This window comes from Oryza glaberrima, chromosome 4, assembly GCF_000147395.1.
Source record: "Oryza glaberrima chromosome 4, OglaRS2, whole genome shotgun sequence".
In the NCBI taxonomy this organism is placed as follows: Eukaryota; Viridiplantae; Streptophyta; class Magnoliopsida; order Poales; family Poaceae; genus Oryza; species Oryza glaberrima.
In genome coordinates, this window is record NC_068329.1 from 14,123,498 (window position 1) to 14,141,238 (window position 17,741).

The 17,741-nt window shown below is 40.1% G+C and overlaps 1 protein-coding gene across 1 annotated transcript; it reads left to right on the forward strand.

Moving 5' to 3' along the window:
- The first annotated feature begins 567 nt into the window (after positions 1-567).
- LOC127770065 (G-type lectin S-receptor-like serine/threonine-protein kinase At2g19130) lies at positions 568-3,202 on the forward strand. Its single transcript, XM_052295734.1, has one exon. The coding sequence runs from the start codon at positions 596-598 to the stop codon at positions 3,047-3,049; it is 2,454 nt and encodes an 817-aa protein (XP_052151694.1). The 5' UTR covers positions 568-595; the 3' UTR covers positions 3,050-3,202.
- Positions 3,203-17,741: the final 14,539 nt, after the last annotated feature.

Sequence of the window (17,741 nt, forward strand, 5' to 3'; positions counted from 1 at the left end):
ATTATCAAAATATATTCAATGCTACATTTAATGAAACTAATTTTGTATTTTATATGTTACTAAGTTTTTTATAAATTTGGTGAGACATAACAAAGTTTGGCTTGAAAACAAAGGCAAATTGACTTATAATATGAAATGGAAGGACTAACATCTAAAGTAAGAACATGTATATGTATCTACCAGTTAGAAGCAATGGAGAATAAGAGAAGACTAGTTATTGCATTGACCTAAGGTAAATGCCAATGGAAGCTTCACTAAATGTCTGGGTGGGTAAGCCATCGCTGGCAGAGCAGTTGGAGATATTTCCCGTTAATTCTTTCCATTTGCACATAGGCCAACTCAGTTCAAGTGGCCAAGTAGATACCCAGTGCTGTCCAAAATCAACCTATTATAGTATACTTAATTTGACCCACGGCATCATCGTGGTGTCGTCTCTTCCACGTCAACCGTATTACAATCGAGATCACTATGGACCTTCCTCATCAACTCAATGATCGACGTATATATATATATATATGGTAACCAAGGTACCCTTCAACGCGTGTATTTCTATGCTTTTGATATTGATCTTGCATCTTCAACCTTGGTCACAAGTATGCTTTCCGTCCACGTATTCATCGGGCTGCTTCTCCTCTCCCTGCACGCTCCTCCATATTCCGCTGCCGTCGACGATACTCTCGCAGCGGGTCAAGTGCTCGCCGTCGGTGAGAAGCTCGTCTCGAGGAACGGCAAGTTCGCGCTCGGCTTCTTCCAGCCAAGTGCAATAGCCATCAGTAAGTCATCCAACTACACTAACGCCCTCGGTTGGTACCTTGCCATTTGGTTCAACAAGATCCCGGTTTTCACCACTGTATGGGTCGCCAATAGGGAGAGGCCAATCACCGTTCCTCGGCTCAATTCAACATGGCTAAAAATGTCAGGAGATGGCAACCTCTACATCCTAGACCATGCCACTAATTCCATCATCTGGTCCACTGATCACGTCGCTAATACGACAACGGAAACCGGCATGAACACGAGTGCCACTCTCCTGAATAGCGGAAACCTCGTAATACGAAACCCGTCAGGTGTAGTCTCGTGGCAGAGCTTCGACAACCCAACTGACGTTGTTCTTCCCGGTGCCAAGTTTGGCTGGAACAAGGCCACCGGGTTGAATCGCCTTGGGATATCAAAGAAGAGCCTCATCGATCCAGGCCTTGGATCATACAGTGTTGAACTAGACACGACTGGTGCCAGAGGGCTGATCCTCAAGCATCGCAACCCTTCCATGGAGTACTGGTCATCTGATAGAGCACTGATTATACCGGTACTTAAGTCTTTGTTTGAGATGGATCCACGGACCAGAGGCTTGATTACCCCGGCATACGTCGATAATAGTGAAGAGGAGTACTATATCTACACTATGTCGGATGAATCGTCCTCTGTGTTTGTGTCGTTAGATGTTAATGGGCAGATCAAGATGTATGTATGGTCACGAGCAAACCAGTCTTGGCAAAGCATATATGCACAGCCTGTTGATCCTTGCACCCCCTCTGCTACCTGTGGACCTTTCACCATCTGCAATGGTAATTCCACTCAAACATGTGACTGTATGGAGAGTTTTTCTGTGAAGTCACTGTGGGATTGGGAGCTTGATGATAGAACAGGAGGGTGCATCAGAGATACCCCATTGCATTGTGTAAGTGACAAAAACATGACAAGTTCAACTGACATGTTCCAACCTATAGGTCTTGTTACATTGCCCTATGACCCCCAAATTATGCAAGATGCTACAAGTCAGGGTGAATGTGCACAAGCTTGTCTCAGTGATTGCTCTTGCACAGCTTATTCTTATCAAAATAGTAGATGCTCTGTCTGGCATGGGAAATTACTTAATGTAAATAAAAATGATGGCATTTACATTAATGCGGACAACGTTCTGCACCTTCGTCTTGCTGCCACAGATTTCCAAGATTTGAGTAAAAACAAAAGAAAAACAAATGTTGCACTTGTTGTGGGCGCAAGCATTGTTAGTTTTGTGTTAGCATTGATCATGATACTGCTAATGATTAGAGGGAACAAATTCAAGTGTTGTGGTGCACCATTCCATGACAATGAAGGCCGTGGTGGAATAATAGCCTTTCGATACATTGATTTAGCTCATGCTACTAAAAACTTCTCGGACAAATTAGGAGCAGGTGGGTTTGGCTCAGTATTCAAAGGAGTGTTAACTGACATGACTACCATAGCAGTGAAAAAGCTTGATGGTGCCCGTCAAGGTGAGAAGCAATTTAGAGCTGAGGTGAGCTCCATTGGAATTATCCAACATATCAACTTAGTCAAATTGATCGGCTATTGTTGTGAGGGTGATAAGAGATTGCTGGTATATGAACACATGTTAAATGGTTCTCTTGATGTTCATCTATTTCAGAGCCATGCAGCTGTCCTAAATTGGATTACCAGGCACCAAATAGCCATAGGAGTTGCTAGAGGATTGTCTTACTTGCATGAGAGTTGTCGTGAATGCATCATACATTGTGACATTAAACCAGAAAACATACTTCTCGATATATCATATTTTCCAAAACTTGCAGACTTTGGGATGGCAACATTTGTAGGAAGAGATTTTAGCCGAGTTCTAACTACTTTTAGAGGAACTGTAGGGTATCTTGCACCAGAGTGGATTAGCGGAGTTGCTATTACTCCAAAAGTTGATGTTTACAGCTTTGGTATGGTGCTATTTGAAATCATATCAGGAAGGAGGAATTCTCCTGAAGTACACACTAGTGGTAATTATGATGCTACTTATTTCCCTGTGCGAGCGATTAATAAGCTGCATGAGGGAGACATGAGCAGTTTGGTGGACCCAAGATTACATGGTGACTACAATTTGGATGAGGTTGTCAGGGTCTGCAAAGTTGCTTGTTGGTGTATCCAAGATGATGAGTTCGATCGGCCCACAATGCGTGAAGTGGTCCGGGTTCTTGAGGGTTTACAAGAGCTTGATATGCCCCCAATGCCAAGGCTACTTGCGACTTTAACAAACTTCTCTGCTGTGGCTTCAATGTAATTGTGTTTTCTTCTACTTTCTGCAAATTATAATTCTACATGGAAAACATTGATAAAGAAAACATGGTTGTACTTGCTAAATTATATCTTTTTATTTAATTGATGGCTGCTTATGGTAAGCAAGTATTATCAAATCAAAGAAGAACAATAAACATGTCTTTGTTTTGATGCGATATGTACCCATTACGTGGTAATTGATTTTGGATATATCCCGACATGAATCCATTACATAGTGCTTTATTTCTGGGATATACAGCTTTTAAATTGTTTTATTGTAATCTGCCACCACTTCTGATTGTCTAATAACTAAAAATGTCAAGGCATGTAGTACATGCAAGATGCCTTCTGAATGTGTCTGATATAGTTCCTAGAGAAGAGCCCATTGGGTGCTAGGATAATGCATTGTCTTCATCTTGTATTTGCATCCTCAACTGCAAGAGATCGAACCTTGACATCATAATCAGAAAAAGGATGACACTGAATCAAATTAAGGTCTATTTTAGTTTCCACTCTTCCTCTATTACTACTAGCATAGCATGATGCATTGAAGCGCATCTGGTGAGGTTCCTTCTTGTAAAATCATGGTGATGATTAGTTTGTATTGAAGAATTGGCAAAGATGTTGATACAAGTTGATTTTAATGCTTATTATTTTATAACGGTTCATGTACATTACATATACCGTTGTTGCACTAATTTGAATCAAGCTAGGTAGGACTTGTGCTCGGAACATAGCTTTATTGATGTTCATGTGGTGTTTTGCTTGAGACTGGAGCAGCACAGTCGGTGGATGGATCAGGACGAAACTAAGGGGGTGTTGAGGTACATACTGTTAAGGATGTCATGCGGGACTGTCTCGGATAGGTCTGATCTTATTCCTTAGCCGATATATCTCTACAATCAAAATGATGCTTTAGATAGAGTTGTCATATCCATCACATTAGACAGATCTATCGCCTCACTGAGTATTAGATTATTATACACAATCTTGTGCTGCATTGGTTAGGTTTGATCTACTACATTGTTGTTGATAATCTAAGTCTTCATAAGCCGATAGGTTCATGCTAATGTTTCGTCAGAGTGTTAGCCGATCTTATCTGATGTGCTAAATTTCTCTTCTATTGTTTTATTGTTTTGGTTAAATTTAACACATGACTACCCTGAAAATCAATCAAAACCTTGATTATTTAGACCTTATACTTCCTTTCATACTTAGTGTTGCATCAATTGGGTTTGGCCTACTATGTCATGCTTGGAATTGTAAGAACTAACTTTCTCTTTCATTGCCGATAAGGGTATCATCGGGGTTTCAATCGATGAGTTATCTAAATGTTACACCAGCTTATATGGTTTATATACAAGTTTCATTCATACATGGGATTTGAGATGAAACATGGTTAACCTTTGGACAATTAACGAAACAACCCTTAAAAATACAAAAAAGACTAAAATATATTTACTTTACTTTATTTTCTAAATATATAACTTTTGAGTTTGTAATTTATTTATAATTAATGTCCTTTCCAATATTTATTTTTTTAGTTGAATGACTGCTAGTCTTCTCCAAACAGTATATATTCTATAAATCAAAAAAAGTTATTTACAAAAGAGTTATCTTAGGAAATATTATAGGGGTTTAAACCAATCAAACACAAATTGTTTTAAAGAGTCTTTCATTCTATACAAATTGAACTCTCCAAGCTTCAAAGCTTAGATGCACATTCTGGAAGATTAGTCCATTCCTTTGTTTCCATATATGCCAGCATGAGATGAAGAAAAATTCCAAGAAGCATTTTTGTGAAAAATGTAACCGAGCCAACACTATCATTTGGAAGAAGCCGATATCTATGTTCCAAGTAATTCCTAGATGCTGTCAACATCTCTGGCTGAAAGTACAAGTGAAGAAAAGGTGCAATTTTGTTTCTCTGTGCCCCCTTGAACATAGCACACAAGTGAGATCACATATTCATTCGCAAAATGATAACAATCAAGCATATCCCTTAAATTAAGCCTATCACTGAGCAAAAGCCACGCAAACACCTTGGTCTTCATCACACAGCATATCTTCCAAAGCCAAACAAGTGGCCTTGGGGATTACAAAGGCAGGAAGTCGAACTTATAGAACTTTTGAGCAGTTTGCCTCTCTGAGTTCCAAATGTAACTCCGTCTGTCACCATTGGACATTTGTAAGTGAAGTTGAATCATCTCATTCTCCAAAGCAAGAAACTCCTCATATGCTTGAACAGACAGGGGCAAGAAGAAAGAATACTCCAATGGCTTTAAGCTCATCTGCTTGACAGTTTCTGACTTGTCCATGGCTAGATTATACAAATTAGGATACTTAGTACTTCTTATTTCACCATTCCAAAGGTCTTCCTAGAAAAGGACTGATGTCCCTGAGATTACTGAGCACTTTGCTGTGCCTTAGTAAATATCAGATAAAGCAATGATACCTTTCCACCAAAAGGTTCCAGTATTTCTTTTCATTTCTATTTTAAGAAAGTGCATCCAAGATTCAAATATTTGAATTCCCAAATTCCTTGCATCCATGTTTTAAGCTTTTCACCTTCCAACCCACACTCTCACCTTTGTTCTTACTGTCATTTGCTCCTCCACCAAATCGTAGATCCTCCTCAGTATGTTTCCGACTTCCATGAGTACAATCCTATATGTCTCACTTATACACTCTTTATCCATTTTATCTCAAATACTAAACTGACAAACTCTTCTAAAATCAGCATCTAGTTAATATAGTTTTTAGCCCTGCCACCTCAGATACCATGCCACTAAAACTAAACAAGACACCATAGTGTTTATACCCATTAACTTCACCCCACTACCAAAACCAAATTAATGTTAACACTAAAGAAACCCACAGTTACTCTAGCCTACACCCTAATTCTTTCCGCACACAATTCTACCATCCATGCATACCACCCCCAAACAACTACTGAATTTCTCAACCTAACAGTCTAATGAGCCCCATAACGGCCTGAACAAAGCTACGCCACATCAACCTCCACTCGGTGTACCAATCCACTGTTGTCAAAACCTACAATGATCCGGCCGTGTGCAACGAACTACTTTTTATCATGTGCTTTAATTTCCCATACACACCCCTCAAACACCTCAGGCCCAATCCAATCCACTCGGTTTGACATGTATCCAAATAATCTGGCCACAAAAGCTTCCACGACTATTGTATTTTTCCCCTCACAAATCCGCATTACATCTTCTAAATTCCATGTTAATAAAATTAAAGTTCAACTCTTTGGCTGCCCATTTCCTTTTCCGCAGCCCACACTTCCCTCAAAAAATTCTATTGACCCAATTTAATTATCAAATAGGCTGTCGGCTCATTTCTTTTGCATTGTCTAACGACACTAATTTTCTACTTTTAGAGGGAGTGTAGGCGGGAATCATTGTTGTAGTAGTGTAGGTATGATACCGTGTTGACCTCGCATATGTAAAGTATTATGTTGAACCGATGGTATAACATATTATCTAGTACTCCTTTTTAATATAGATTCATATAATTAAATAGATAATTAAGCAAAGTAATAGTGTATTAGGCATTCTCTAAAACTTTTGGGTTATATCTAAAAATCCAATACCCTGCTTGAAAAAGTTGCATGCAGAAGACTTGAACTCGGTGCTGGACAACAACGGGCTGGCGAGCTGCCACCTGATGTGGCCCGGCTCTGGTAGCTGTACACTGGCCGGACGGCCGGGGCTGAGGAAGCATCTTCCGCTGTAAGCTGTAATGGCTGATCTGAGCTACATTCACTCGTCGTCGATGAGTTGCCAGGCCCTTCCGATGATTAATTAGCCATAATAAAACTCCCTACTACATTAAAAATGGAGTCATGGAGTTGTTCTCCTTTTGTGCTCTCCTTGTTTGCTCCTTTGTGTTAACAACTCTCTTCTTCCAAACTCAATGATCTCAAAAAACAACCAAATTCAAAGCAATCTCAGGAAAAATAGAAGAGACATTGAATGAAAAGAAGTAGAGGAAGCTACTAGAAGTAGCAATGAAGAGAAACACAAGAGAGAAAAAGAGGGATAGAAATCAACGAAGTTCAAGTGTAAGAGGGCTTGGCCTCGGAGAGTGTGGGCGAGCTGACCCTTGCAGCTATAAGTATATATGAGCATGTACACGGGCATACGGTGCATACGGGATGATCCACGATGTGGTCGTATGGCATGACGTATGTCCGCCGAAAATTGTACGTATATATGTGGTGCTAATAGGGGATGTTCCTGGCCTGGGTTGACCAACGAGGATGTCGGTATCTTAAGGGGGTGAGAATGTGACATCCCGGCTCAGGGCTTAATAGGATTAACAGAATACTCATAGCAACAAGTTGCAACTTCTTTTCCGGAAGCCGATCTCGAAAAAACTCTGAGGTTAAGCGTGCTTGGCCTAGAGAAATTTCGGGATGGGTGACCGACCCAACCAGGAAATTAGCCTCGGAATGGCATTTATGCATTCTTACGGGTAGAGGAAGGGTAGGGTTGTCACCATCTGCCGCCTACGTCACTTTCGATAGGGCACACCCGAATCCAACGGCATTTATCTAACCTAGGCACCATGCTTATGCTTATCCTAGGGACTCTCACCCTACAGATGAATAAGTTGGAGCTAGAGCAAGCTATATTAAAGGCCATTGGATCGTTACCGTAGCATGGATCGACTAGCCTAGGATGAAGCAGATATACGAAGAATATATTACTCATAGAACATATACTCAATAAAGAAATACACGGACTATGAGCATAATTAAATAAGAAAGATAATTCTATTAATTTAATTATAGTCTTACAAGAAGAGTAAAGGACTAACAACATACCCGAAACTATGAGTAGACTATAGGACCGAAGCTTCTATGCTTTTTTTGACGGTCCTTAAATCATAATATCCGACTGTCAACGCCTGCATATGAGATAAAATATGGTATCCTACTTAGTGGTAGGGATTATTACTAATCATTTCCACTAGTGTTGGTGAAATATGTGTATGCAGGTGTTTTGAGAAAAAAAAATAAACCCTTCATGCGACAAAATACACCTTCGGACAATCAGAACACATTTACACGGATTGTGTAAGATCAAAGGGTGTTTTGATTCTTATTCTGTGATGAACAATTGGCATCTGTGATTATTGGTTTTAATATTTGGAGATTATCGTCAAAGTGGTTATGTGTGCGGTCAGACCGGCCAGGCCCGCGGTCTGACCAGCCGACGTTGAGTCGGTTTCGGATTCGGGTTGTTTCTTTGGATATCCGTGATTGTTTCATGGTTATGTCTTCTAGATGGATTCTATACATATGTAATACTGTTGTTTGCTAACAATGAGTCAAGTTGGGGATAGCTTGGTCTCGGAATATAGTTTCTTTGTTTGTTTCATGTGTAGGTGACTCGATGCCTCGGGAGAGTATTTGCGGTGATGGACCGGGAGTCAACTTGGAGGTATGACGATGTCCGTGGTGGTCAGATATCATGCGGGATACTAAGGCTAGAGTTGATGCACGTGGTTGATGGAGATTCCATATGGCATACGATGGAGGTATTGTGTGTGTATGGGATGCGGAGTCGAATTTGGAAGGAGTCCAAATTTGGTACGATTGGTTATGTAAAGTTTCTTTCTTGTACTAGAGGGTTTCCTAAGGTGTTTAGGACTCTTAGTATGAGTTTGGTTCGTGGCTTTAGTCTGCCTACCTCATGTATAAATAGAGGGGGAGCGTGAGACTTCCCGGTATCACTTTTGTATCACTTTTCAAAGCGTAGAGTTGCTAGTTTAGTTAGGGTTTCGAGTTTAGTCGAGATTTTTGTAAGGAGTGCTGTTAGTGCACTTTGTAAACATAGAGAGAAGAAATAAAGTTGTCATCTACTTTGAGAGTTCTTCGATTTGTGTTTCACTGGGTTTCGACGGTCTAACCGGCGACTCACCGGCGGTTAGACCAGCGGCAAGGCGGTGGTCAGACCGGTGGCACTAGGGCGGTCAGACCGGCGACGCAAGCAGGCAGCAGCAGGCGATTTCGATGGTTCGACCGATCGATCTACATCGGTCAGACCGACGTTCATCAGGCGGTTAGACCGGCGCATCTACTTCGGTCAGACCGGGATCCATCGATTTCGAGGGTAACTTTTATTTCCACTAAAAGTTTTCGGTTTTTGGGTATACCAACCATTCACCCCCCCCTCTGGTTGACTTAGTTCTTGTGATTCGATCCTACAAGTGGTATCAGAGCCTTGTTTGCTTCTTTGGATTTCAACCGATCTAGAGTTTTTACCATGGCTGCTTCTAATAAGTTTTCAACTAAGCCTCATGTTTTCGATGGAACAGATTTTTCTCATTGGTGTAGTAGGATGCAATCTTACATTATAGCTGAGAACTATGATATTTGGAGAAAAGTTTCTCATCCTTATGTGATTCCTGAAGTTATTAATACTGATGCTGCAAAAACTGAGTTTGAACAAAATTGTAAAGCTCGCAATATTCTTTCGAGTGGTATTTCTTGTTCGGATTATGATCGTGTTGCTCATCTTCAAACTGCTCATGAGATTTGGACTGCTTTGAGTAATTTTCATCAAGGAACAAATAATATTAAAGAACTTCATCGTGATCTTTTCAAAAAGGAGTATATTAAATTTGAGATGAAACCTTGAGAAGCTTTGTATGACTATCTTTCTCGGTTTAATAAAATTTTGAGTGATCTTATATCTGTTGATTCTTCTTTTGATGCTAATTATCCACAATCTGAGATTTCTCGCCACTTTTTGAATGGTCTTGACATGTCTATTTGGGAGATGAAAGTTACATCTATTCAGGAGTCTGTTAACATGTCTACTTTGACTTTGGATTCGCTTTACACAAAATTGAAAACTCATGAGATGAATATTCTTGCTCGTAAAGTTGATTCTAAGTCTAGTGCTTTGGTGTCTTCTTCGTCTTCTTTGGATGTTGGTGCTTCTTCAACGAAGTCTTCTGTTCTTGCTTTATTTAATGCCATGTCCGATGATCAACTCGAACAGTTCGAGGAGGAGGACATGGTTTTGTTATCTAACAAATTTTCTCGAGCTATGAAAAATGTTAGAAATAGGAAAAGAGGAGAACCGAATCGTTGTTTTGAGTGTGGAGCACTTGATCATCTTCACTCGCATTGTCCTAAGCTTGGGCGAGGAAAGAAGGAAGATGATGGAAGAGTCAAAGACGATGACGTGAACAAGAAGAAGAACATGAAGGAGAAGGAGAAGAAGAAGCATTGTATGCAGTGGTTAATCCAAGAACTCATAAAAGTTTTTGATGAATCAGAAGATGAAGATGAGAGCAAAGGTAAGCAAGTTGTTGATCTAGCTTTTATTGCTCGTAATGCAAGTTCTGATGTTGATGAATCTGATGATGATAATGAAGAAAAGCTTAGTTATGATCAATAAGAATATGCTGCTTACAAATTTGCTAAGAAACTTCAAACATGTTCTATTGCGCTTGATGAGAAGGATCATACTATTGAGATTCTAAATGCTGAAATTGCTAGATTGAAATCTTTGATTCCTAATTATGATAATTGTCAATCTTGTGAAGTTTTATTTTCTGAAATTAATGCTTTGCGAGATGTCAATTCTGTTAATTGCAAGAAATTGGAATTTGAAATTGAAAAATCTAAAAAGTTGGAGTCTTCTTTTGCTCTTGGATTTGCTTTACATGCTCGTGTTGTTGATGAGTTGATTTTGACAAAGAACATTTTGAAAAAATACAAAGTTGCTTTTTGTGCAAGTTCTTTGGTCAATGCTTCATGTGCAAATAAGGCAAAACAAAACAATGGTGTTTTGATTTCTCAAGATTGTTCAAAGTGTGTTTTGAATGAGTTGAAGTTGAAAGATGCTTTAGGGCGTGTTAAACATATGGAAGAAATTGTTAAACAAGATGAGGTGTTTTCTTGCTCAACTTGTAGAAAACAAAAAGGTCTTTTGGATGCTTGCAAAAATTTTGCTATTCTTACTCAGGAGGTTTCTTATTTGAAAAGTTCTTTGCAATGATTTTTTGATGGTAAAAAGAACCTCAACATGATTCTTGATCAATCTAAAGTTAGCACACACAATCGTGGTTTAGGTTTTGATTCTTATGCTCATCATACTAGACATCCCCTACTGTTTTGGGTGTTGCTAGGAGAGGTGAAATTTTGATTGAAACTGAGCCTAAGAACATTGTGTTTAAATCTTCTGGGATCATGTCTTCTTTGAATGCATCTTCTTCAAAATCAAATGTTGTGAATGCAAAACCTTCTGTTGTTGCAAAACCATCAATTTCAAAACCATCTACTTCACAAACTTGTCGTGAGAAGTACACTTGTTCTTTTTGTGGAAAAGATGGACATTTAGTTGGTTTTTGTTTTAGACTTACCCATAAACAGAAAAAGGAAAGAGAAATTGCTTTTGCAAAACGACGTTGGCAAAAATCGGGTTTTAATTCAAGGACCACGGTTAGACCGACACTGACCAGTCGGTCAGACCGGCCAGCGGTCAGACCGGTTGCCAGGCTCGGTCAGACCGCAGGCACAGCGGCGGTCAGACCGGCCTTGGACTTTTGTGAAGCAAAAAGGTAAGTTTTCTGGTAAGTCTGATTCTGATTTTGTCAGTGCATTTGTACCTACTGGTTCTACTGGTTGTGTGACTCAGTGTTGGATTCCAAAATTTCTTATTTCTAACCCCAACACGGAGGCCTCGACATCTTCTCATTCGTAGGTATTTTGGCAGCATACTCCCCATTAGTGTTCAATTTTGAGATGACGATTGCTTCTCAAGGTAACATCAATTTATTTTTGGATTGACATAATTTTGATCTACTCTCTCGTTTATTAGCTTTTGAAATGCTAGTGTTTTAGGTAGTCGTTTTTGTTAATACAAGTGGATACATGTCAATTCATCAGAATTTTGGTGATATCATTGGCAATTGGATATTTTTTAAAAAAAAATCTTTGATTTCTTCTTGATTTTTGTTCGGGGAGAATTGGAGGTTACTTTGAGGGGGAGTTAGTGCTTTTTCATAAATCCTTTTGGCATGTATTGAGGGGGAGTTTGTACCTCATGGTTTTATATCAAGCAAAAATATAACAATGCAAAAATTTGTGAAAAGAGAGCTTTGTTCTATACATATGGTATTTTCTTGTGCATGCTAGCAATACTTTGAAGGTTTATTTGTCTCTAGCATAGCTTGTATGTATTCTAGTCTTTTCATGAGATTTAGATTTTTCTTTTAAGGGAGATGATGCATGACACTTAAATTCTATACTTGAAAGAAAATATGCAACGTTGATACCAGCATATGGTTTGATCTATAAATGCTTTATATATATGCTTTATTGAATTGTTATTCCTCAAATAGCTTTAATTGCTTATTGTGAAAAGGAGAATAAAAAATATGAAAAAAAAATTAATACTGAATCCTTGGAAACAATCTTAACGACAAGGACGTATTCGATGTGAGCAAAATAATGGGTGCCGAATCCCTGGAAACAGTCTTGATGACAGGGACGTACCCGGAATAAAAGAGAAAAATATGAGCAAAAAGGCTCAAGAAGAAGAGAAGGTTAAAAAAATTCTCTTGGTTATTTTGTGCTAAAGCTTATTTGAAAAAGAGTGATAAATGCAATAGGTATATGTGTTTAGTGTTTATTCTTCAACCTATGTGCTTGTAAAGATGTTGCATTATAAATCGTACGAAATCATGAATTTTGATTGTTGATTCAAGCTTAATTGTAAAATCTTTGGTTCATGGTAATACTTTAATGCATGCTTGTTATATTATAGATGGGTTTATCTTCTTGTTATTGCAACACATGACTTGATATGCTATATGTATGCTAAGCTCTTATACATTAATGAACATATGCTTGATGAAATCATTGTAAAAAGGGGGAGAAGTAATATGAAAATTTTTGGTTCAATTGGGAATTTCTTTCTTTTAAAAACGGGGAGAAGTTTTCTTTTGGATTTTTGAGAGTTTTTGAGAAGAGCATGATTTTGGTTCAACTGGGAATTTCTTTCTTTTAAAAAGGGTGAGAAGTTTTTTTTGGATTTTTAAGCACGATGTGTACATTTGTACGAAGTGTGCTTTTTACCACTTTTGTTTTTATTTTTCCAAACACCAAAACATTTTTGACGAGGTTTGCCAATGTGTTCATCAAGGGGGGATTGTAAGATCAAAGGGTGTTTTGATTCTTATTCTGTGATGAACAATTGGCATCTGTGATTATTGGTTTTAATATTTGGAGATTATCGTCGAAGTGGTCATGTGTGCGGTCAGACCGGTCAGGCCCGTGGTCTGACCGGCCGACGCTGAGTCGGTTTCGGTTTCGGGTTGTTTCTTTGGATATCCGTGATTGTTTCATGGTTATGGCTTCTAGATGCATTCTATACGTATGTAATACTGTTGTTTGCTAACAATGAGTCAAGTTAGGGATAGCTTGGTCTTGGAATATGGTTTCTTTGTTGTTTCATGTGTAGGTGACTCGATGCCTCGGGAGAGTATTTGCGGTGATGGACCGGGAGTCGGCTTGGAGGTAAGACGATGTCCGTGGTGGTCAGATATCATGCGGTAGGGCTAGAGTTGATGCACGTGGTTGATGGAGATTCTATATGGCATACCATGGAGGTATTGTGTGCGTATGGGATGCGGAGTCGAATTTGGAAGGAGTCCAAATTTGGTACAATTGGTTATGTAGAGTTTCTTTCTTGTACTAGAGGGTTTCCTAAGATGTTTAGGACTCTTAGTATAAGTTTGGTTCATGGCTTTAGGCTGCCTACCTCATGTATAAATAGAGGGGGAGCGTGAGGCTTCCCGGTATCGCTTCTGTATCGCTTTTCAGAGCGTAGAGTTGCTAGTTTAGTTAGGGTTTCGAGTTTAGTCGAGATTTTTGTAAGGAATACTGTTGGTGCACTTTGTAAACACAGAGAGAAGCAATAAAGTTGTCATCTACTTTGAGAGTTCTTCGATTTGTGTTTCACCGGCTTTCGACGGTCTAACCGGCGACTCACCGGCGGTCAGACCGGCGGCAAGGCGGCGGTCAGACCGGTGGCACTAGGGCGGTCAGACCAGCGGCGCAAGCAGGCAGCAGCAGGCGATTTCAACGGTTCGACCGATCGATCTACATCGGTCAGACCGACGTTCATCAAGTGGTCAGACCGGCGCGTCTACTTCGGTGATCCATCGATTTCGAGAGTAACTTTTATTTCCGCTAAAAGTTTTCGCTTTTTGGGTATCCCAACCATTCACCCCCCTCTGGTTGGCTTAGTTCTTGTGATTCGATCCTACAGATTGGAGGGCCCATATGTCAATCAAAACCACTAAGAATTGGGCTAAATCATAGTACATGTTGTTGGGGGCCCATTAAGCTACCTTCCAGCCAAAGAAGAGGCCCGGAGGAGGGTTTTTGGGTTCGGCCGAACCCATCCTAAAGCCGTTGATCGCCATCTTTCACATGTACGCTCCTGATTTCATCCCAATGATGGTTAAGGGCATTTAAGATATTTCCCATAATTGTAACCATCATTTGGAGCCTATAAAAGGATGAGCTCACTTCATTCCAATACACACAACTTTGAGCTGAATTACAAGAGGCTCTATTGTATCTGTTGTACATTAGAAAATAGGTAGAGAGTGGGGGGAAGCTCTAGAGGAGTGCCCGGAAGTTTGGCGCTCTCTCCGACTTCTACCTCGACGAGTGTAGCTTTCTAGGAGAAATTCTGGAGGAGCACCGGAGCTGTCGGTACACTATGCTCCGGGTTCAGAGAAACTTCTTCTATAAAGTAAGCATTCAGGATTATTTCTTATGTTATTTAATTATTAGTCCAAGCAAAATAGATTTTCATCTTTGCAGGTTCATTGTTTAGTATTCATACTAAGTGTTGTAGTGCTAGGACTCCGGATAAAGAAGGAAGTTCCTGCTCAATTATTAGAGTAATAAATAATAACTTAGGCGTGATGTCTAGGTTAGAGATTACCTTTGTTTGTTGTTATCCCACGGATTTGGCAGAGGTAGACGACAGGTGGTGACAGCTCTGTATCCCGTCCCATTAATCCTCCATGTTCGGATACATCATAGAGCTATAGCCGAAAGCACGCTGGCAGATTAGCAGGGGTCGGTGCCCGAAGCAATAGATAGAAAATTATCTTTACTTACCTTAGATAATTGAAACATATAGTAAGTCATCTCTAGCCTAACTAGCCGACCAATAGTTATTGTCCTTGGAAAGTCTTAGCCTTAACTAGATTACACACGTTCCCTGAGTTCGATATCCTTTTGTGGTCACTCCAAGGTGAAGTGCTATAGTGGTATTCCGTGCGCTTGCGGATTTATTTGTGGTCGTAAGAAATACCTACAGCTTTATTGTAGGTCGGATTTATTCCTACTAAACTATAGAGAATACGATATGGAAGAGAGAATTGCTACTAAAGGTGTGTGTTGCGAGTAAAGAGAGTTCATCCTTTTATAGTTGCTTACGACAGTTACCAATGTTGGTTAAACCACCACAACCGCCATCAAGAGTGCACAAGGAATCTCCACATGGAAGGTCGGCCCGGGTGGCGCTGTTCCTAGTTTGGCCAAACCAAAGTAACCACCTTACTCCACCAACTTTGGTTGGTGGATGACAGGGGGGCCCCTATGATGGTTCCCGGGTGGTTGGCCCCACTTTGAGTCGGTTTGAGCTAACTTGTGGAGCCCTTAATCCATGTGCTCGCACGTGATTCGCCGAAAGTGTGTTTCCTTGAATGCCGGCTTAATTTCTCCTTCACTTTGGTGCATAATCCTTGCATCCATGTTAATTCTCTAATCCTAATCCAACTACATTATTTATTATTGGTATATGTGTAAGAAATGATAATTTTCTCTTTATTCATGGTGCTAGTTGGTGGTTAAAATTGGAACTTAACGACCGTCAACATCCTCTAACTCTAGAATGCAGTATTCGAACTCTATGTATTTCTAGCCATCTAACATAAGAGTTAGCTCAATTTCTCCATTATCACCCAAGGCTACACATCATGTAGTCTAAAACAATTCCACGAACCATCGGGAAGAAATAAAGCACATCTCACACATTGTCTTGTAGCTAGAACAAATAGTGGAGACATCCCAACAACCCCCACTTTCGCTTGCATGGCAGTAGCATGATTTCTCATAACATATGAACTTTCTTGAGGCGGTCCACAACTTCAACTCAATAAACTCTAGCCTTGATATTTCATTAAACAATGACACTAGGAACACAAGACCTGCATTTGTTTGAGACAACAATGGTAAAGACTGCATACATTCCTTTCTACCTTCATTGCCCCAAAAGGATGGTCATGGTTCGAGCTGTTTGTTTGGCACGTATACCTTTGTGACTGGATCGAGGAGGAGGTGCTATGGATTAGCATCAAGAGGTTTTGTAGTCATCAATACCTTGTCATGTCCCACACATTTTGTCAAAAACTTAGTATCCCTTCTGTTTGATGTCAGCAATAACTGTTGATAAGAGGAAGTCCAATGATGCAAACGGTGCTGATAGGACGTTTTATGCACCTATATGTTCTAGTTTGGAACGCCACCACGGCTCAATTGGTACCACCATTGACATCGTGGCCAACCATTGAACACTTGATGTGCGTCACCTTGAACTAGTCAGGGGTGTCAAAGTAGGTGGCATTGATTCATGGAGGTTGTGGCAATGGTGGTACATGTAAGCACCATATGCGTAGCCACGGAATGATTGGGCTCAACATGCCTGAAGCATTTCATCAAGCATTCGGGGTGTGTGACCTTAGAAAGATCCTTGGTGATGATGAAGTGCCCGTGATCCTCTTCCTCATTATCCCTAAGCTTTATTATGACCGTTGGAGCAGTTCACTCGATGATGTGGTTTGAGCTCGCCGTCATATCGTTGTGAGGGCACTTCATCGAACACCTAGTGGATTCTGAAGAAGGAGATTCTTGGGGTGGTGGAGATGCAGCGGCCTCGGTGGTGGGGGTGAGATCCTTGATGGAGGCACTGATGAATTCCACATATTCATTGCTCCTTTTTTCTCCTATCAAGCCGAACACCCTCAAGAAAGCGATGTAGCTTCTCATCAATTCAACATTGGGCATCCTTTAGTTCCTCTCTTGTAACTGATGGAGTGCTTCATCCCATGTGATCTTCTCCTCGTGCGTGAAGACAAGAACATCCTCAAACAACTCCAATGGGTTTGACATGTTGTCGAACAGTCACCTTAATTGAACACCTAAAGTATCAGCTTAAAATATTTAATATCTATATGAATTAGAAATACAAGTAAATATATGTTCCCAAATTCGATTCGGAGGAAAAAATATGGGATAAGATACGAGATGAGTGATATATTATCCAACACTACCCGTACCTAGTTCCGAATTTAAAGAAAAGTATAGATCATAACAGTAAGTGCAATTTACTCTTTCAAAACAAAAAAAAAACAGCTGTCGCCGCCGCAAATAGGTTGAGAGTAACGGCGCTCCATGATTTGCCGTGCCAGTTAGTTAGTAAGTACTGGATATACATTCCAGAAAGGCTTCACGAGATCGTTTATGTTTGCAATAATAACCCGACCCCCCGAAAGAGAAAAAGCAACGCACCGCACAGTTTATAATAAAGCTCGCGCGCGCCTCACGTACGTACGTATAGCGTCGTAGC